General features: G+C 43.5%; 1 protein-coding gene and 1 long non-coding RNA gene across 14 annotated transcripts in view; one reads left to right on the forward strand and one right to left on the reverse strand.

Annotated features, from left to right (window-relative positions):
• The window catches only part of LOC144259926 (uncharacterized), a 37695-nt gene extending 16886 nt beyond the window's left edge, over positions 1 to 20809 (reverse strand). Inside the window, exons 1-7 of one of the 13 annotated variants that reach the window (XR_013344949.1) lie at positions 20590 to 20809; positions 20348 to 20464; positions 18716 to 18866; positions 17605 to 17798; positions 16980 to 17181; positions 3271 to 3389; positions 265 to 1914 (exon numbers count right to left, since the gene is read on the reverse strand). This is a non-coding gene — a long non-coding RNA (uncharacterized LOC144259926). Of the gene's footprint in view, positions 1 to 264; positions 6683 to 16979; positions 17182 to 17604; positions 17830 to 18715; positions 18867 to 18932; positions 19565 to 20347; positions 20465 to 20589 lie in introns of those variants that run through there. The other 12 variants (XR_013344944.1, XR_013344948.1, XR_013344947.1 and 9 more) reach the window with 12 other exon arrangements.
• Positions 20468 to 21945, forward strand: part of RAB18 (RAB18, member RAS oncogene family) — a 35854-nt gene continuing 34376 nt past the window's right edge. The window contains exon 1 of the mRNA XM_077808262.1: positions 20468 to 20637. Within this exon, the coding sequence (XP_077664388.1) occupies positions 20570 to 20637 (68 nt within the window). The 5' untranslated portion in view covers positions 20468 to 20569. The remainder of the gene's footprint in view (positions 20638 to 21945) is intronic.

Below are 21945 nucleotides of genomic sequence, written 5' to 3' on the forward strand. Positions count from 1 at the left end.
CTCTTAGTGAAAAAGTTTTTCCTAATATCCAATCTAAACCTCCCCCACTGCAACTTGAGGCCATTACTCCTCGTTCTGTCATCTGCTACATCTTCATCCCAACACTATTTTTAGACCTGTCAGGACGCTATATACATCATAGAGCAGCAAAAAAGGGCATAAACCATGTTTTACCTTTGCAGGTTAGTGTAATTATAACCACATACATTTACATTGCCATATCATTCCAGAAGAGGATCACAGTTTAGATTTTTAACAGCAGTGTTCTTTTTGCATTTGCCTTTGTTATTCTTCCATAAGTCATAAAGAAAAAACAAAGATAGTATGCAATAGTTGTTATTTATGCAACAAAACGGGAAAAAATCTAACACAATATGGGAGTTGGGGCCCTGATCTCTGATAGGGGCCCCAAAGTATTACTGCAGTACAAACAATAGCTATAATTACTAGTACAGTAAAATAAGGTGGAAGGTCAGTAACTCTTACACCTTCTTTCAGTTACTTTTCCAGCTATCACCCTTATGTACAACTCTTCGTATAAATTACACAACCTTACCTTCCCTTAGATTCAGTGGACCTACTTCTGATTTGTCTCTCACCAATTTTACAATGTTTCAGCATCATTAACTTCACTGACGTTGCTCCTGATTTACACCAGTGTGAGTTCATAATCAGGATGCCAAATTCAGAGGTGATGTGTAAATTACAGTATGTGAGTGTGAGTCTAAGGCAATCTAAGCTGATGTAACTTATATGCGGAGTGGGTGGAAGAAGGTGTAAGTTAAAGCAATTTAGACTCGCATCTCAGAATCTGATCCAGTGATTTGTGCTGCAAAGCAGAGCTTCTGAACTACCCAGGATGGCAGAGGCTGAAAGCACTGCAGTGGCAACACATCCAGCCCCTGATGTGTATATGGGAGCGGACAGGTCTCACATTCCACTTCAGCTACCTCCTCCTCCATATTGTATTCAGCATGAAGTTTACGAGCAATAGGAGAAGGAACCTCCATCTTCTCTTAGCTGGAAGGAGATTTTTCAGGAGATGGGGCTCACAGCAAGGTTGGGAAGGAAGTAAATGGAGAGGCTTTTTCAGACAGCAATTGTGTGTGTGTGTGTGTGTGTGTGTATTTAACAGCATATATATATGTGTATATATACACACATACTAGTCTATTAACTTAATTCTGAGGCACATATATATCTCCCAAAGGGCAGTTAAAGGCTGGATCAATTCAATACATAGGAAACAAGTTATGGACATATCATGTTCTATTTTTCAGCAGACTGAAGTCTGAGTCCATGGACACTAAATTGTCATATTATTTTACCAGCACATATATACCCCTTGCTGTGCCAAAAGGTGATGTGCCAAACAGTAGGATTGCAGACATACAAAGGTATGGGATGGAGAAAAAAATGTTTTTAAGCAGAACATTGTTTACATAATGGCAGCTTGACCCAAAACTTGGCTTAGAAACTGTGAAATGTATAACACAGAGTAGAGATGGCTGCATTGTGATACTGCCAATGAGCCATCCACACACTGAGAAACAAGTATTAATAAAGACTTTGCAGAATTAGTGGGAAAAATCAGCGTTATTTTATTGGTTTTCAAGGATGCATGCAATGAGATGATGAGGCATTCTAGCAGATAAAGTCCATCTGTCCATCCATCCAATGGATACTCAGGCGGAAGGATTATACAATTAAGACACAGATCTGACTCCTCTCAGTGTGGGAGCTGAGTATTATTGTCTTTAATTCAGTGCTTCAATCACACAGTCTTTCCAGCATGATCAGAGGTTAGTTCCACAGAGCACTTATTTTGCATGTTGGACCTGTTGAAACTTTGCATGCCTTTTGCTCTGAGAAGAAAGTACTAAGTCCACATGTTGTAGGTGCAATAAATCTTCACTGCGCTAGCACAAGATGAGAATTTTGATTATTTTGCATATTATTCATCCATTACTTAACTTTACAAGAATACAATTCATGTGCTGCTAAATTTTTCCTAGACATCTTTTGCTGCAACAGGAAAATTTTGAATTATTAGGACAATCTGTTATTTTAGGTTTTTGAAATATTGAATTATTGCTAAACCAAAACAATATTTAACTATATGGGGTGAAATTCTGACCCTATTGACTGCAAAAAGGACAGGATTTACTCATGGAATTCAAAGGAATGGAAAATCAGCAGCGCACAAGATTTATTAATACCTGTTTTAAAAATAATTCTGAATTATTCTTAGCAAGTGATCAAATTAAGAGTCTTTTGAACAGTGCTCTTGAACAAATAAGTCTTTAGAACCTTCCTGTTCTTACTTGGATTGCATCAGTCTCCAATCACTGCTGAAAAACCAGACAATAAGGCTGAGGTGACATGTGCCCCAGAATTAATTTAAAATTAAACTGGAAGATTATATCATCTCATGGATATATGAACTTCATTATACCAACTCCAGTGATATCACAGCGAGCACTGTGATGTATGTGACATGTAGAAGAGGGGTCATCACTTCACAGAAGCTGCTGGTTAACTGTTTCGTGCACCCAGGTCAGTCAATTAGAGTGTATTCTGAGGATGTAACACTTACAACTCTATATCCTGTTTCCATAGCTTTGGTAGGTGGCATTTCTGAACTGGACTTAGCTCTTTCCTGCTTGCATAGATGAATTAATTTCTCTTATTAAACATTTTTTTTTCTAATTTTCCTCCAAACAAATAAGTACATTCCTTATCACTATGCATGGACTCTGTATTACAGATTCATACTCATATTCATGAATCATGACAGAACAGTGGACTGTGCAAAAAATGTTGTTCCTGTTGAAGTCACTGGAAGATTTTCTATTAGCTTCAATAGGAGGAATCTCAAGCACTGTCTTAGTGGATAGAGACTGAAAATAAGGAGCTCTATACTGGGAATGTTAGGTGCTGAAATTCTCTGATTTCTGGTTTGCAGACCCAGATGTTAAAAAAAAACAAACAAACAAACAAAAAAAACCATGAACAAGTTCAGGCATCTGTAATTCTACAAGAAACCCACTAAGTAATCCAGATCACCATGGGAAAAAATAAGAACTGAGTTTTTGTTCTAATATGGAGCATTCAACAGAAAGTATATATTACTCTTCAGACACAAACACTGTACAGTTGTGTTTTATTTCTATATTGAGGTATTGTAAACCCAGAACCAATACTGCAACTAAAAAACTGGATTAGGGCCTTGTCTTGCTGACAGTGAAGTCAGAGATTTGTCCCACTGACCTCAATGGAAGCTGGATCAAGCTCGAAATCTGGAACCAGTATAACTCATGATGATCACTAATAACACAGTGGTGCTTTTTCATCTTTGACAGCCTCCAAATAAATGAACAACTGCAAAGCTGAAATTAAGTTAAAAAATAAGGTAATAGATTGCCGAGGGAAAATTCTGGAAACAAATTTGTTCAAATACCATAGGAATGAGTATTTATATATTGGCAAATCTCAGTAAAGCTATGTTGTATAACCCAAAAAGTTGATAAGGAAATGTTCTGCATGAGGAAGGCATCAGACTGTTAAAAGTTTAGAGACAGCAGGAAATGATTCATATCACAGTACTGTGGAATCTAGAATCACTTATATTGGTGAACATACTGTGCCTCACCAGCTCAGATTATCATGAAGAATAGTTTAGGTTTAAATCATCTTGTTAAAACAATTGCTAATAGCTAAAGATACTTAAGAGTCCCCTAGAAATTAGGGATCAAACAAAGGCATGAAGATCTGCAAAAGTGCTTCCAAAGTTCAGTTTGCTCTAAGTACTCTATGTACAAAAGCTCAAATGACAAATGAAAACCAGAGTCTTTTGAAGTCCATAACAAATACTTCATATTGACACATAATTGAAATACTCATTGAAAAGCTATCCAGACACAATGGATGGCATGTGATATGAACAGGAGAAGTTAAAAACAGAATACAAGACTCTGGGGACTATAGTGAAGACTATCCAAAGGCTAAATGACAAATCTAAAAAACTCTAACTGCATTCAAGTTACCAGATGCTTCATAAACAGACAATTGAGCAACGGAATCCAGAGAATCAAGGGGGAATACTACCAAGATGCAGGAAACCCAGTGGAAAAGTAATCTTTGCAAATTAACAAGACACAAAAAAAGTATGTGTAACTATATATACTTATAACAGGGATGGAATAGGTAAAACAGAGAATAATCCTCTCAATGCCAGGAAAACTCAGTCACCTAATTCAAACTCCTGATACAGAAGAAATGTCTTGGTTTATTTGTAAGCATTTTGGCTTACATGTTGTTATGAGAAGATGAAATTGCATATGTTGTTCTTGAAATTAGTACTGTGCATTGTATCACCACCAGGATTGTGACTGGGAATGTGAATGGGCGACAGGGGATGGATCACTTGATTACCTGTTCTGTTCATTCCCTGTAGGACACCTGACATTGGCCACGATCGGAAGACAGAATACTGGGCAAGATGGACCTTTGGTCTGACCCAGAATGGCTGTTCTTATCTCATGAGTTAAAGAGGGTCAAGCCTGGTCAGTATTTGAAGGAGCAGTTCACCAAGAAAACTCAAGGTGGCATAGGCAATATTATTCCCTACCTAATAGATGGTGCTTTTCTCTCTGGATCAGCTCTTCAGGACATAGACCTGTGGCCATACAGCACCTAAACACAGTAGGGTCCAATCCCGAGGCAAGCCTCTGAACACTAAAGCAATAGAAATATTAAAAATAATAGTAAATCAATATCCCAGCCTGGTGTGAAAAAGGATTGTTTAATTAGTAGGTATTTTACATCAAATAAAATGTAAAAACAAGGCTTTGAACATTAGTTGTGACTAAGGCTACATTTTAGTCATGGTATTTTTAGTAAAAGTAATGGACAGGTCACGGGCCATAAATAAAATAACAAAATAATTCCTGTCTATGACTTGTACGATACCCCTGACTAAATCTTGAGAGTGCCGCAGGTGCTTGTGGGGTGGGGACGGTGGGGGGGGAGGGTGTATTTTTCTTTGCTCCCTGTCCTAAATGGTACTGCAGTGTGTTGTTAAACAACTGCTGTCTTCTACAGCGGGGATAGCTTCACAACAAGCAGTTGTTAAAAAGATTCCTAAGGAGTTTGCAAATCACTTTGGGATTAAAGGCATTATGTAACTGTGAGACACTATAATAATAACTACAACTATAATAGACTTCATTGTGAAGGGTGAACACTCCCACTTCCCATTGAAAGGGAGTTGCAGCTGCTAAGAATGCTCCAGCATAAGCCCCCAAAATAATAAAATATTAGAAATGAAAAAGTAACATGATGAAACAGAAAACATAGATACTCAATAGCTATATAGAAGGAAATCTTTTCAAGACTCTTCGTTGCTGCAATTTTTATAGAGGAAGATGTAAGAAAGGATATACAATATGTGCTGTTATGCTGCCATGGCTACTTAGTGATGAAAGGGCATAGGAGAGAATTGAATAATGGCAGCTGACTTGGGCCAGCCTCGGCATCTAGTATTGGCCTTTTACATAATACACAGAAACTTGGGTTCCAATTCCCAGTCCTTGCTGTCTAAGCCTGGAAATATATGGATGCAGCATTATCTGCAACTACAGGAGAGAGCAGATATATTACTCAGGCATCCTTGCTTACGCTACACCTTCCATCCAGCACCTGAACTTTAGGGGCACTGCATTCAGACTCTCAACCTGTCAGACACAGCACTGCCAGATAGATGGGCCCATTCCCTCTGGTATCACGGGCCCTCGTCACTTCCTCACTTTCTCACATCCATATTCCTGTGCCAGAAAAGGATCTCTTCACTTGGTTGGTTGTATTCCTAACTTACCAGATGGCTTGTATTCTGTGGCAGCCTTTGAACCATATGTTGCAGACACATATGAGGGCAAAGGCTCTTGTGAGGTGCTGCATTATCCTTATTAAGTCATGAGACCAACTGGTAAATGAGGGTATTTGTTTTCAGGCCCATTGCTGACTTTCTTCCTTTTAAAAACCTCTAGTCCAGGGTCAATCTATTTTTTAAAAAAGTGGTCTATTTCTCTTCTTTCCCAGAACAATTACTCTCTAAAAAATGACTTGATTTAGTTTGCTTGCAGACACATACCAGCCTAATCTGCACCCAAAAGCAAGGGTTTCCTATAGTCAGAAAAATATTCTCCACCCACAAGCAAGAGTTTCCTATATTCAGAAAAATATCTCTTGCTCTACCACCACCATTATAAATCTGCAGGAAGTCTTGAGTTAGCCTTTCAGAAATGAATGCAGTGAGGTGGAGATAGTAAGCTTTGGAAATGTGTTACTAATTCTTTTTATAACTCCTCAAAACCCATGCATATATACTTTATGTGAAATTGACTTGTCATCTTGGTCTGTTCTATGAATAGTCCTTTCTTTAACTTCTACTTTTTTATGGTGTTAGGTAAATTATTTCTAAGATTACTGTACTGGATAAAAATATACTTGCTATGAACAAAGAAATGTCATCACAACCCTAATTGTTTCAGTATGCTTACAAGGCGCACACCTCTGCCTTACTGACATTTGGCTACCGTTCAGAAGTAGCCACGTGTGTCACTGGTCCTTCTGTGATCTTTTACTGATTGTTGCCCCATCCTTTTCACTGTTGGTACTTTTACTGTAATTAAAAATATAAAAGATATTTTGCTCCTTTTTAAGATGTAATGAATGCACAGCTGAAATTGATGCCTAAACAGAGGTACACTTGTGCATTGCTATGTTTATGCCTTTTTAATGATAGCTTTACAGATATTTTTAAAAGTGTATTTAGAGCATCCAGTCAGTGTCAAAAGTCAGTTCTTGCTTGAACTGAAAGGTTATTGACACAATGCTGAAAAATTTCAGGTTTCAGAGTAACAGCCGTGTTAGTCTGCATTCGCAAAAAGAAAAGGAGTATATGTGGCACCTTAGAGACTAACCAATTTATTTGAGCATAAGCTTTCGTGAGCTACGGCTCACTTCATCGGATGCATACTGTGGAAAGTGTAGAAGATCTATTTATACACACAAACATGAAAAAATACCTCCCCCCACCCCACTCTCCTGCTGGTAATAGCTTATCTAAAGTGACCACTCTCCTTACAATGTGTATGATAATCAAGGTGGGCCATTTCCAGCACAAATCCAGGGTTTAACAAGAACGTCGGGGGGGGGGGGGGTAGGAAAAAACAAGGGGAAATAGGTTACCTTGCATAATGACTTAGCCACTCCCAGTCTCTATTCAAGCCTAAGTTAATTGTATCCAATTTGCAAATGAATTCCAATTCAGCAGTCTCTCGCTGGAGTCTGGATTTCTAGTTTTTTTGTTGTAATATCGCAATTTTCATGTCTGTAATCGCGTGACCAGAGAGATTGAAGTGTTCTCCAACTGGTTTATGAATGTTATAATTCTAGACATCTGATTTGTGTCCATTTATTCTTTTATGTAGAGACAGTCCAGTTTGACCAATGTACATGGCAGAGGGGCATTGCTGGCACATGATGGCATATATCACATTGGTGGATGTGCAGGTGAACGAGCCTCTGATAGTGTGGCTGATGTGATTAGGCCCTGTGATGGTGTCCCCTGAATAGATATGTGGGCACAGTTGGCAACGGGCTTTGTTGCAAGGATAGGTTCCTGGGTTAGTGGTTCAGGTGTGTGGTATGTGGTTGCTGGTGAGTATTTGCTTCAGGTTGGGGGGTTGTCTGTAGGCAAGGACTGGCCTGTCTCCCAAGATTTGTGAGAGTGTTGGGTCATCCTTCAGGATAGGTGTAGATCCTTAATAATGCGTTGGAGGGATTTTAGTTGGGGGCTGAAGGTGACGGCTAGTGGTGTTCTGTTATTTTCTTTGTTAGGCCTGTCCTGTAGCAGGTGACTTCTGGGAACTCTTCTGGCTCTATCAATCTGTTTCTTCATTTCCGCAGGTGGGCATTGTAGTTGTAAGAATGCTTGATAGAGATCTTGTAGGTGTTTATCTCTGTCTGAGGGGTTGGAGCAAATGCGGTTGTATCGCAGAGCTTGCCCTAGGCAATGGATTGTGTGGTGTGATCAGGGTGAAAGCTGGAGGCATGTAGGTAGGAATAGCGGTCAGTAGGTTTCCGGTATAGGGTGGTGTTTATGTGACCATCGTTTATTAGCACTGTGGTGTCCAGGAAGTGGATCTTTTGTGTGGACTGGACCAGGCTGAGGTTGATGGTGGGATGGAAATTGTTGAAATCATGGTGGAATTCCTCAAGGGCTTCTTTTCCATGGGTCCAGATGATGAAGATATCATCAATATAGCGCAAGTAGAGTAGGGGCATTAGGGGACGAGAGCTGAGGAAGCGTTGTTCTAAGTCAGCCATAAAAATGTTGGCATACTGTGGGGCCATGCAGGTACCCATAGCAGTGCCGCTGATTTGAAGGTATACTTTGTCCCCAAATGTAAAATAGTTATGGGTAAGGACAAAGTCACAAAGTTCAGCCACCAGGTTAGCCGTGACATTCTGTGCCCACATATCTATTCAGGAGACACCATCACAGGGCCTAATAACATCAGCCACACTATCAGAGGCTCGTTCACCTGCACATCCACCAATGTGATATATGCCATCATGTGCCAGCAATGCCCCTCTCCCATGTACATTGGTCAAACTGGACAGGCTCTACGTAAAAGAATCAATGGACACAAATCAGATGTCAAGAATTATAACATTCATAAACCAGTCAGAGAACACTTCAATCTCTCTGGTCACGCGATTACAGACATGAAAGTTGCGATATTACAACAAAAAAACTAGAAATCCAGACTCCAGCGAGAGACTGCTGAATTGGAACTCATTTGCAAATTGGATACAATTAACTTAGGCTTGAATAGAAACTGCGAGTGGCTAAGTCATTATGCAAGGTAACCTATTTCCCCTTGTTTTTTCCTACCCCCCCTCCCCCCCACGACGTTCTTGTTAAACCCTGGATTTGTGCTGGAAATGGCCCACCTTGATTATCATACACATTGTAAGGAGAGTAGTCACTTTAGATAAGCTATTACCAACAGGAGAGTGGGTTTGTGTGTGCGGGGGGGAGAGAAAACCTGGATTTGTGCTGGAAATGGCCCAACTTGATTATCATATACATTGTAAGGAGAGGTTTCAGAGTAACAGCCGTGTTAGTCTGTATTCGCAAAAAGAAAAGGAGTACTTGTGGCACCTTAGAGACTAACCAATTTATTTGAGCATGAGCTTTCGTGAGCTACAGCTCATGCTCAAATAAATTGGTTAGTCTCTAAGGTGCCACAAGTACTCCTTTTCTTTTTATTGTAAGGAGAGTGATCACTTTAGATAAGCTATTACCAGCAGGAGAGTGGGGTGGGGGGAGGTATTTTTTCATGCTTTGTGTGTATAAAAGGATCTTCTACACTTTCCACAGTATGCATCCGATGAAGTGAGCTGTAGCTTATGAAAGCTTATGCTCAAATAAATCGGTTAGTCTCTAAGGTGCCACAAGTACTCCTTTTCTTAATGCTGAAAAAGTGGCTTTGAGTTTTAAAACTACTGCTTGCACTTGTTGGGATTAAATGATTAGTCCTGTCATAAATATAAGGGGAAGGGTAAACCCCTTTGAAATTCCTCCTGGCCAGGGGAAAGCTCCTCTCACCTGTAAAGGGTTAAGAAGCTAAAGGTAACCTCGCTGGCACCTGACCAAAATGACCAATGAGGAGACAAGATACTTTCAAAAGCTGGGAGGAGGGAGAGAAACAAAGGGTCTGTGTCTGTCTGTATGCTGCTTTTGCCAGGGACAGAACAGGAATGGAGTCTTAGAACTTTTAGTAAGTAATCTAGCTAGGTATGTGTTAGATTATGATTTCTTTAAATGGCTGAGAAAAGAATTGTGCTGAATAGAATAACTATTTCTGTCTGTGTATCTTTTTTGTAACTTAAGGTTTTGCCTAGAGGGGTTCTCTATGTTTTTGAATCTAATTACCCTGTAAGATATCTACCATCCTGATTTTACAGGGGGGATTTCTTTATTTCTATTTACTTCTATTTTCTATTAAAAGTCTTCTTATAAAAAACTGAATGCTTTTTCATTGTTCTCAGATCCAAGGGTTTGGGTCTGTGGTCACCTATGCAAATTGGTGAGGCTTTTTACCAAACCTTGTCCAGGAAGTGGGGTGCAGGGTTTTGGGAAGTATTTTGGGGGGAAAGACGCGTCCAAACAGCTCTTCCCCAGTAACCAGTATTAGTTTGGTGGTGGTAGCGGCCATTCCAAGGACCACGGGTGGAATACTTTGTACCTTGGGGAAGTTTTGACCTAAGCTGGTAAAGATAAGCTTAGGAGGTTTTTCATGCAGGTCCCCACATCTGTACCCTAGAGTTCAGAGTGGGGGAGGAACCTTGACATGGTGGCATAGTGGTGGGATTAACCTGAAATCATTTTGAGATCCAGTTGAGATTTTTTGAACTAGAAATACAGATTTTAAAAAGGAATTTTTTTTTCCTGTGGCTTTGAAGCAGCTTTGAAACTGAAAGCAGCTTGGGTTTTCCCTGCTTTGTGGCCAAGCAGAGACAAAAGGGGATTATCTTTGTGAATTGCAGGTTTTCTTTGCCTGGAGGCAGGGTACTTAACTCCTGCAGGGAAATTCACAATCTTCCAACCCAGAGTTTTTTTTTTTTTCTTTTCTTCCAAAAAGTAAATAGGGGGGGTGTGCTCTACCCATTTGCCTGGAGACAAAAGTGGCAGGGTGTTTTTTTTAGGATTTTGATTTTTTTTGTTTTACAAGGAGCACAGGTTTGAAAGGGAATTTTTTTTCTTTGGGCTGGGTAAGCAGGTTTCCAAGTAGTTGGAGGTTTTTTGCTTTAATTTGGGCCCAGAGCAGAGACAAGGGAATTGTCTTTTTCTGTAGGCTGACAATCACTATCAGAGAATAGGTATTCTATTCCAGCACAGCAAAATTTTACAGCCAAGTTTTGTTTGTTTATTTCTAAACCTCGGGTGTAAAGTTAGTTAAAAACAGAGAGGTTAGAATGGCAAAATCCGCGGCTCGACTACAGCTCGAATTAGCCAAATTTCAGGCTGAGGAAAGACAAAGGGAACATGAAAGACAGATAGAACTCATGCAGCTGAAGAAGGAACAAGAAAGGGAGGCAGAACAACACCAAGCGGCTGCTCACAGGAGAGCTATGGAAGCGAGGGACAAAGAACTGGAGGAGAAGGAAAAAGAGAGGAAGTATGTGGAGGAGATGGAGAAGATAAAGGCTCAGCAGAATATCCCAACAAACCCTAGTAATCCTTCTCCAAGTACCACTTCCCATCCCAGAAAGTTCCCCACCTACAAGGCAGGCGATGATACTGAGGCCTTCCTAGAAAACTTCGAAAGGGCCTGCCTTGGGTACAACATCTCTACTGACCAATACATGGTAGAGCTGAGGCCGCAGCTCAGTGGACCCTTAGCTGAGGTGGCAGCTGAAATGCCTAAAGAACACATGAACAAGTATGAACTGTTTAAATCCAAGGCGAGAGTCAGAATGGGGATAACACCCGAGCAGTCTCGTCGGAGGTTCAGAGCCCTAAGGTGGAAACCAGACATGTCATTTACCCGACATGCCTACCACATTGTGAAACATTGGGATGCCTGGATATCAGGAGCAAGTGTTGAATCTCCAGTAAATTTGCCCTTCCTAATGCAAATGGAACAATTCTTAGAGGGTGTTCCTGAGGAAATAGAAAGATACATCCTAGATGGGAAACCCAAAACTGTAATCGAGGCAGGAGAGATTGGAGCCAGATGGGTGGAGGTGGCAGAGAAGAAGAAAACTGGTCGCAGTTGGAGCGGAGACCAGAAGGGACCACCCCAGACCACACCCTATTACCGGGGGCCGCCCAAGGCCCCACCTACCTCCCAAAGAACCCTCCAGACCCCTTATCGTCCCACCACCCCGTTCTCCAGCAACCCTCCTCGCCCCAGTGACCCGTCAGCTGGACGATGTTTTAAATGTAACGAGCTGGGGCATGTAAAGGCCAACTGCCCCAAGAATCCCAACAGATTACAGTTCATTGCACCGGAATCACACCAGAGGTCCACAGGCCCAGATACTTCCCAGATACCCTTGGAGCGGAAGGAAACTGTGAGTGTGGGCGGGAAGAAGGTCACCGCGTGGAGGGACACCGGAGCACAAGTGTCAGCTATCCATGCTTCCTTAGTGGACCCCAATATAATCAACCCAGAGATCCAAGTGACGATTCAACCCTTCAAGTCCAACTCTTTCAATTTGCCTACAGCCAAGTTGCCTGTCCAGTACAAGGGCTGGTCAGGAATGTGGACTTTTGCAGTCTATGATGATTATCCCATCCCCATGCTGTTGGGGGAAGACTTGGCCAATCATGTGAAGCAGGCCAAGAGGGTGGGAACGGTCACCCGCAGCCAGGCTAAACAAGCCGTGAGGCCTAGCTCTGTTCCGGAAACTGCTATCAGGACCCAGTCAGAGGTGATGGACCTGGACCTTAGGCCAATGTCTGCAACAGCAGTAGTGGATCCAGTCCCAGAGACCCAGACGGAACCAGTCCCAGAACCGGAACCAGCCGAACAACCAACACCAGACCCTGTGTCAGCACTGAATCCAGTACTTGCAACCTCAACACCAGAGGGCCCCACTGAACCTGAACTGGCAGCAGCCGATAACCCTACACAAGAGGCTCAGCCGGAGCCTGAATCCCAACATAGTGCACCAGCGGAGAGCGGTTCACAGTCAACAGAAACAGCTCCATCCCCTATATTGCTTCCAGAGGGACCAAGCCTAGGTCCACAATCCAATGAGGGACTGATGTCTCCAGCATCAAGGGAACAGTTCCAGACCGAACAGGAAGCAGATGAAAGCCTCCAGAGAGCTTGGACAGCGGCACGGAGCAACCCACCGCCTCTCAGCTCTTCTAATCGATCCAGGTTTGTTGTAGAAAGAGGACTTTTATACAAGGAAACTCTTTCTGGTGGACACCAGGAAGACTGGCATCCTCAGAGACAGTTGGTAGTTCCAACTAAATACCGGGCCAAGCTCTTGAGCTTAGCCCACGATCACCCTAGTGGCCATGCTGGGGTGAACAGGACCAAAGACCGTTTGGGGGGGTCATTCCACTGGGAGGGAATGGGCAAGGATGTTTCTACCTGTGTCCAGTCTTGTGAGGTGTGCCAAAGAGTGGGAAAACCCCAAGACCAGGTCAAAGCCCCTCTACAACCACTCCCCATCATTGAAGTTCCATTTCAGCGAGTAGCTGTGGATATTCTGGGTCCTTTTCCGAAAAAGACAGCCAGAGGAAAGCAGTACATACTGACTTTCATGGATTTTGCCACCCGATGGCCGGAAGCAGTAGCTCTAAGCAACACCAGGGCTAAAAGTGTATGCCAGGCACTAGCAGACATTTTTGCCAGGGTAGGTTGGCCCTCCGACATCCTCACAGATGCAGGGACTAATTTCCTGGCAGGAACTATGAAAAACCTTTGGGAAGCTCATGGGGTAAATCACTTGGTTGCCACTCCTTACCACCATCAAACAAATGGCATGGTGGAGAAGTTTAATGGAACTTTGGGGGCCATGATACGTAAATTTGTAAATGAGCACTCCAATGATTGGGACCTAGTGTTGCAGCAGTTGCTCTTTGCCTACAGAGCTGTACCACATCCCAGTTTAGGGTTTTCCCCATTTGAACTTGTATATGGCCGTGAGGTTAAGGGGCCATTGCAGTTGGTGAAGCAGCAATGGGAGGGATTTACACCTTCTCCAGGAACTAACATTCTGGACTTTGTAACCAACCTACAAAACACCCTCCGAACCTCTTTAGCCCTTGCTAGAGAAAACTTACAGGATGCTCAAAAAGAGCAAAAAGCCTGGTATGATAAACATGCCAGAGAGCGTTCCTTCAAAGTAGGAGACCAGGTCATGGTCTTAAGGGCGCTCCAGGCCCATAAAATGGAAGCATCGTGGGAAGGGCCATTCACGGTCCAGGAGCGCCTGGGAGCTGTTAATTATCTCATAGCATTCCCCACCTCCAACCGAAAGCCTAAGGTGTACCATATTAATTCTCTAAAGCCCTTTTATTCCAGAGAATTAAAGGTTTGTCAGTTTACAGCCCACGGAGGAGACGATGCTGAGTGGCCTGAAGGTGTCTACTACGAAGGGAAATGTGCTGGTGGTGTGGAAGAGGTGAACCTCTCCATGACCCTTGGGCGTATGCAGCGACAGCAGATCCAGGAGCTGTGCACTAGCTACGCGCCAACGTTCTCAGCCACCCCAGGACTGACTGAACGGGCATACCACTCCATTGACACAGGTAATGCTCACCCAATTAGGGTCCAACCTTACTGGGTGTCTCCTCAAGCTAAAACTGCTATAGAACGGGAGATCCAGGATATGTTACAGATGGGTGTAATCCGCCCCTCTGAAAGTGCATGGGCATCTCCAGTGGTTCTAGTTCCCAAACCAGATGGGGAAATACGTTTTTGCGTGGACTACCGTAAGCTAAATGCTGTAACTCGCCCAGACAACTATCCAATGCCACGCACAGATGAACTATTAGAGAAACTGGGACGGGCCCAGTTCATCTCTACCTTGGACTTAACCAAGGGGTACTGGCAGGTACCGCTAGATGAATCTGCCAAGGAAAGGTCAGCCTTCATCACGCATCTCGGGCTGTATGAATTTAATGTACTCCCTTTCGGGCTGCGAAATGCACCCGCCACTTTCCAAAGACTTGTAGATGGTCTCCTAGCGGGATTAGGAGAATATGCAGTCGCCTACCTTGACGATGTGGCCATATTTTCGGATTCCTGGGCAGACCACCTGGAACATCTACAAAAAGTCCTTGAGCGCATAAGGGAGGCAGGACTAACTGTTAAGGCTAAGAAGTGTCAAATAGGCCTAAACAGAGTGACTTACCTTGGACACCAGGTGGGTCAAGGAACTATCAGCCCCCTACAGGCCAAAGTGGATGCTATCCAAAAGTGGCCTGTCCCAAAGTCAAAGAAACAGGTTCAATCCTTCTTAGGCTTGGCCGGTTATTACAGACGATTTGTACCGCACTACAGCCAAATCGCTGCCCCACTGACAGACCTAACCAAAAAGAAACAGCCAAATGCTGTTCAGTGGACCGGAAAGTGTCAGAAGGCCTTTAACAAGCTTAAAGCGACACTCATGTCTGACCCTGTACTAAGGGCCCCAGACTTTGACAAACCGTTCCTAGTAACCACAGATGCATCCGAGCGTGGTGTGGGAGCAGTTTTAATGCAAAAAGGACCTGATCAAGAATTCCACCCTGTAGTGTTTCTCAGCAAAAAACTGTCTGAGAGGGAAAGCAACTGGTCAGTCACTGAAAAAGAATGTTATGCCATTGTCTACGCTCTGGAAAAGCTACGCCCATATGTTTGGGGACGGCGTTTCCACCTGCAAACCGACCATGCTGCACTAAAATGGCTTCACACCGTCAAAGAAACTAACAAAAAACTTCTTCGGTGGAGTTTAGCTCTCCAAGATTTTGATTTCGACATCCAACACATCTCAGGAGCTTCTAACAAAGTGGCTGATGCACTCTCCCGTGAAAGTTTCCCAGAATCAACTGGTTAAAATCGTCCTTAAGATGTGGAAAATATTGTTAGTCTTTATGTAATTGGTAGTATATTTAGAGATGCATGTGTCTTATTAACTCTGTTTTTCCTAGAGCTCCAGGAAGAAATCCCAGCCAGTGTTTCACCCTAGCTGAGATTTGGGGGGCGTGTCATAAATATAAGGGGAAGGGTAAACCCCTTTGAAATTCCTCCTGGCCAGGGGAAAGCTCCTCTCACCTGTAAAGGGTTAAGAAGCTAAAGGTAACCTCGCTGGCACCTGACCAAAATGACCAATGAGGAGACAAGATACTTTCAAAAGCTGGGAGGAGGGAGAGAAACAAAGGGTCTGTGTCTGTCTGTATGCTGCTTTTGCCAGGGACAGAACAGGAATGGAGTCTTAGAACTTTTAGTAAGTAATCTAGCTAGGTATGTGTTAGATTATGATTTCTTTAAATGGCTGAGAAAAGAATTGTGCTGAATAGAATAACTATTTCTGTCTGTGTATCTTTTTTGTAACTTAAGGTTTTGCCTAGAGGGGTTCTCTATGTTTTTGAATCTAATTACCCTGTAAGATATCTACCATCCTGATTTTACAGAGGGGATTTTTTTATTTCTATTTACTTCTATTTTCTATTAAAAGTCTTCTTGTAAAAAACTGAATGCTTTTTCATTGTTCTCAGATCCAAGGGTTTGGGTCTGTGGTCACCTATGCAAATTGGTGAGGCTTTTTACCAAACCTTGTCCAGGAAGTGGGGTGCAGGGTTTTGGGAAGTATTTTGGGGGGAAAGACGCGTCCAAACAGCTCTTCCCCAGTAACCAGTATTAGTTTGGTGGTGGTAGCGGCCATTCCAAGGACCACGGGTGGAATACTTTGTACCTTGGGGAAGTTTTGACCTAAGCTGGTAAAGATAAGCTTAGGAGGTTTTTCATGCAGGTCCCCACATCTGTACCCTAGAGTTCAGAGTGGGGGAGGAACCTTGACAAGTCCATTTATTTTAACAGAATTCAATAGAATGGAGAGTTGGTCAGCCTTTTACAAAATCTTCCAGCTGAGATAAAAAGTGTGATGAGTCGCGAAATGAGCACTGAAGCCTAAAATTTAGTTAGTAAATTTGCCACATTTAACAGCACGCAACTAAACTTGAACACTATGTAAGGTAACCAAATTCCTTTAGCACAAAACCAGGATAGTCTATAAATGATTAATATAGAGTACCTTTTTAATTATCTTAAAAATGGTTGATTTTCACTACCAGCAAGGACTGAGTTTTCCTGAAAAATGTTCAAAGTTATGATGTCACTATCAAAAGCAGCCTTAGCATTTTTGGGTAGGCCTGTAACACAATTTCTCCTGTTACCCACCTAGCAAATAGCCAGTTCCTGTCCATCATTATCACAACAGTGTGTAATCCATCTCTTAAAAGTGTGTTGACTATGAGCAGTTTACTTTAATTGCTCAATGTTACATGCCTGGCTCCATAGTCCTCTGTGCTGGTCACGGAAACTCACTGAGCATGTGTAGGCTTGTGAATCTCTGCAGGAGAGGCAGTGCTCAATCTGGCTGCTGACAGGAGGCAGAGAAACAGTATTATCATGAATCTCCTTCATAAAAATAGGTTGGAGCCTTCAAAGGAGAGGTCAGCCACAGCAGGCTCATTTTCATTATACTCAGGACTCCAGAAAAGGCCTGGGCCCCAGCTGGGCCTCCTGAACGTTCCTCCACTCCCGCCCGAGGGGCACGCCCCACAATTTGGGGACCTCTGCTTCAGAGGGTTTTGTGTGCAACCCGGAGTAAATGCATAAATACTACCTAATCAATCGCTGGAACATCCTCTGAGGTAAGTTTTATTATCCCCACTTTACGGATGTAGCAATTAAAACAGAAAGGTTAAGTGATTTGGCAAAACTGTCAAAGGAGTCTGTCACACCCAGGACTAGAATGCAACAGCCCATAGTTGTTAATCCCATACTTTACATTGCATCTCACCTTACTGAGTCACCCATCCTTGTGGCTAGAAGTTACATCTTCTGCTCAGCATAGGAGCTGGTCCAGCTGCAGACAGCTGGCTGAGAGTGCCTCACAGAGTGGTATCAGCATTAAATCAGTAGTGACCTAGATGGCACTTATCCATGCATCCATCAATCAAGGAGTCCAGCAGCCCTGTTTTTCATAGATCAGCTCTAGGTAAAGGTGTGGAGAGGCTGTCACTGGCTTTCAGGAAAAGAAGCAACAAACCTTCAATCCTGGTAATCAGTTTATTTTTTCAAAGATATCTTTGAAAGCAAAACCGCTAGAAACTTTCTTTTATTTAAATGGAAACTGAGATGTAAGGTCTGATTCTGTGAGGTGCTAAGAGCCTTCAACAGGCCCGGATTAAACAATGTGCACTCAGTATATTAACTCAATATGCACTGGCATATGGTTCCCATCTCAGTGGAGCCCCCAACCACCGGAGGGAAAAAACACCCTCCCACACCCACACACAAAGCAACTCAGGACCACAAAGGGGATGTGACAGGGCATCACATCACAGTGGGATTGTCACTCCTGAACAATGTGGAGAAAGCCAACAGGTCAGAGTGAAGAGCCAGGCCGGTCAGGAGCTGCTGTGCGATGAGGGAAGGGAGGGCTTGCTCTCTCACCCTCCGGGAGCTCCCACCCTCCAGAAGCAGGGAAGGGGGGAGAGCAACTGCCACGGTGCACAGGGCCCCAAAATTCTATGGATTTATATACATAATATAATAAAATAATATGTAACATCTTCAACACATCTCAGAATATTACTATAAAGAGAGACAGCCATAGTAATCTATTTGCACAGGTTTAAATAAGGGATGTGCCTGTAACATCTAATAGTAAGATAATGATTGTTTTTGTGTTCATACAGTACAATCATTGGGAGTTAGGATCCCTGAGGGAATTACAGAACTTTAGGACTGAAAGGGACCTCAAGAGGTCATATAGCCCAGCCCTCTGTGCTGACGTGAGACCAAGTAGACTTAGATCATCCCCGATAGGTATTCATCTAACTTGTTCTTAAAAACCTCTAATTACAGGGATCCCACAACTTCCCTTAGAAGCCTATTCCAGTGCTTACCTATCCTTATAATTAGAACGTGTCCCCTAATGTCTAAGCTAAATCTCCCTTGCTGCAGATTAAACCCATTACTTCTTATCCCGATCAAGTGTCTCCCAGGGAAGGGCCTGTGTCATCAAGTGTGTCCAGAAGGGGGATGGGTCATGTTAACCTGAAAAAAAAGATATCTCAAAATATGCAATATGTGTGAGACAGGAGATGGGGGAAGTGAATGGAGAACATTGGGAAACCAATACATTTATTGATATACCTGTAACCAGCCCGGAAAAGCAGATACTGTATAGGCAAAGAGGTACAGTTGGTACAGAAAAGGTACTGGTACAATATTGTATCATGTCCATGTAACTTTTATATATGAGCTTGTATGCATTTATATTCCTAGATTCCATGGCTAGATGGAACTATTGTGATCATCTAGTCTGACATCCTGTATAACACAAGCCATAGACCTTCCCCCAAATAATACTCAGAGCATCTCTTTTAGAAAACATCTGCTATTGATTTAAAAATTGTCAGTGATGGAGAATCCACCACAATCCTTGGTAAATTGTTCCAGTGAACTACCTCGCTGTTAAAAAGGTACACCTTTTTTCCAGTCTGAATGTGTCTAGCTTTAACTTCCAGTCATTGGATCGTGTTATACCTTTCTCTGTTAAAGAGCCCATTGTTAAATATTTGTTCTCTATGTACGTACTTATAGACTGTAAACAAGTCACCCCTTAATGTTTTCTTTGTTAAACAAAATAGATTGAGCTAAATACTATCACTTTAAGGCAGGTTTTCTAATCCTTTAATCATTCTTGTGGCTCTTCTCTGAACCCTTTCCAATTTTTCAATATCCTTCTTGAACTGCGGACAACAAAATTGAATACAGTATTCCAGCAGTGATTGCATCAATATTAATGTTTGTAAGGATAGGATGACCAAATGCTCCAATTACGTACTGGAATATTTCAGTTTTGAGGGGTAGCATGGGTGCCCCAGCTCTTTGGGAGAGAACTTTGGGAGAGGTTTCATTCTCCATTTCAACATGATTTGCTTGCTAATCTCCATTTGGTAGCCCTGAGAATATCCTCTTGGGCGACTTGTCATCCACCCTTATCCCCAAATTTATCTAAGTAATCTGGGGAGGGGAGGGATAATTTAGACCTTATTTTAAATCAAGAAAATAATTTATTCTCAGTTTTCAGATGAAACCCTGAAGACAGGCAGGTATGGATGGCAACCCCTCCTCACTTTTAAAGGAATCATGGTGCTAAACTGCTTCTCAGCTGGACCCTGAAACTTCAGCCAGTACAGAATGGCTGTGAGAGCAGGATGGAAGGGGTCTATCTATCTATCTATCTATATGCACTTGCCCTTTTGGGTCTGAGTCAGGTGACTAGCCCGAGCTGCCACCCTCGTCATAACACCCATGCTGCAATTTTTGGCATGCTGGAGCGGAGCTAGCGCGAGTTCGTTTATGGGGGGGTGGGGAGGCTGATCCCCCAGCCGCAGCACAGCCATACCCCCGGGCAGCAGCCAATGGCCCCAGTCTGTGCGCGGGTGACGCAGCGCACGGGGCTGTTCGCTGAGGAGCTGAGCGGGGCGCGCAGACCCCGCCGCGCGGTAACAGCGCGTCGCCGAACGCACCTGTCTATAAGCTGCAAGAGACGTTCCCGTCAGCCTTCTCTGGCGCATGCGCCACAAGGGAGGCTTCGGAAATTCGGACTCAGATTGGAGGCGGGTCAAAGCGCATGCGTAGAAGGGCTGCAACAGAAAACAAAAAGGGTTGAGGGCGCATGCGCAATCTCGAGCGGAGTAAACTAGGCTGCGCAAGGAGACGAGAGTTGGGGTCGGCTGGGCTCGCTCGGGATGGACGAGGACATACTGACCACGCTGAAGATCCTCATCATCGGCGAGAGCGGCGTCGGCAAGTCCAGGTGAGGCGGCGGCGCCAGTCTGCCGGGCCGGCTTGTCACGACTGGGCCCGGTGCCGTGCTAGCCACCCCCTCCCGAGGGGCCCGGCGAGGCCTCCGGGTGCAGGGCTGCCGGTCTCGGGTTCCGTCTCGCCCCCTTCCCCCCCGGCCCTGTTGACAGCCTGCGCGGGGGGGCTCTAAGGTCCGGGCCCCTCCCCTCCCGCCCTGGTGACAGCCAGCGCCCCCTCCCGCCCCCAGGTCCGGACCGTCTCCCCTTCAGGTCCGGGCCCCTCCCTTGTTTACATTCAACGGGAGGATCCGGGCCCCTCCCCTCCGGCCCTGGCGACAGCAGAGGTCCCCCAGGTACGGGCCCCTCCTCCCCGGCCCTGGTCACGTCCTGGCCCTGGTCACAGCCTGCCTCAGGTTTGGGACTCTACCCTCTGCCCCTCCTCATTTAGGTGCCTCCTGTGCCTTGTCTGGGACCTTCCTCCTTGTTCCTCCTCACAGTCAGGCTATCTTCCCCCCTGTTTATCCTTGGCGGACCCTCTTACCTAGCTGTCTCCTCAGTTTCTGTTCAGAGGCAGGCTCCCTCTTCACTTCCCCACCCACGATGCTTTAGGTGCAACTTGTTAAATTTCTTCTGAACCACTGCTTCCCAGTACCCGAGGATCATACTAGCATGAACCTTCTGGCAGTGAGTGAGTAGGGGTTCTTTGAACAGTGCCCTGACCTAGTTAAAACAGGGACTAAATAAAAATATCAAAACTGTCCTACTCAGACATATCTGTTGATTCCCCTCCATTTTACTATGCATGCATCTTTCAAATGAGATCTGAAAAGAGGGTCCTGACCACACTGTGTCGAAAAGATGTATGTGCTGTACAGGTGAGGTTATCATAGTTAGGCTTGGCAGAATTTGATTTTTATTTTTTATCTTTTTGGTGGATAATAGTGTTTTTATTGATTTTAATTTATTTTCACAGTTGTGGGAAATTATGTGGGGTTGGACAGTTGCGGGTGTCACAGTAATTACTTAATGGCAGTTGACCTTGAGAGATACAATGTTCAAGCTTTAGAATATTCACTTATTGTGATTTTGTACATTTTGACTTGTAATGTTCAATATCCTTAAATCAAAAGCAGTTCTGAAGCATCATTTTTTCTTCTTTTGCCTATCTGTAAATTTCTGCTATTATCAAGTGAAATATTTTTTGGTTTCTGTTTGTTTTAAATTACTGTTTATTGACCTTTACTAATAACAAATCTAATCATTCCAAGCCTAACTATATTACATTTAGAAATAAATGCTTTTAAAAACAATAACTTAATTCT

This window comes from Eretmochelys imbricata, chromosome 2 (genome assembly GCF_965152235.1).
Source record: "Eretmochelys imbricata isolate rEreImb1 chromosome 2, rEreImb1.hap1, whole genome shotgun sequence".
Taxonomy (NCBI): Eukaryota; Metazoa; Chordata; order Testudines; family Cheloniidae; genus Eretmochelys; species Eretmochelys imbricata.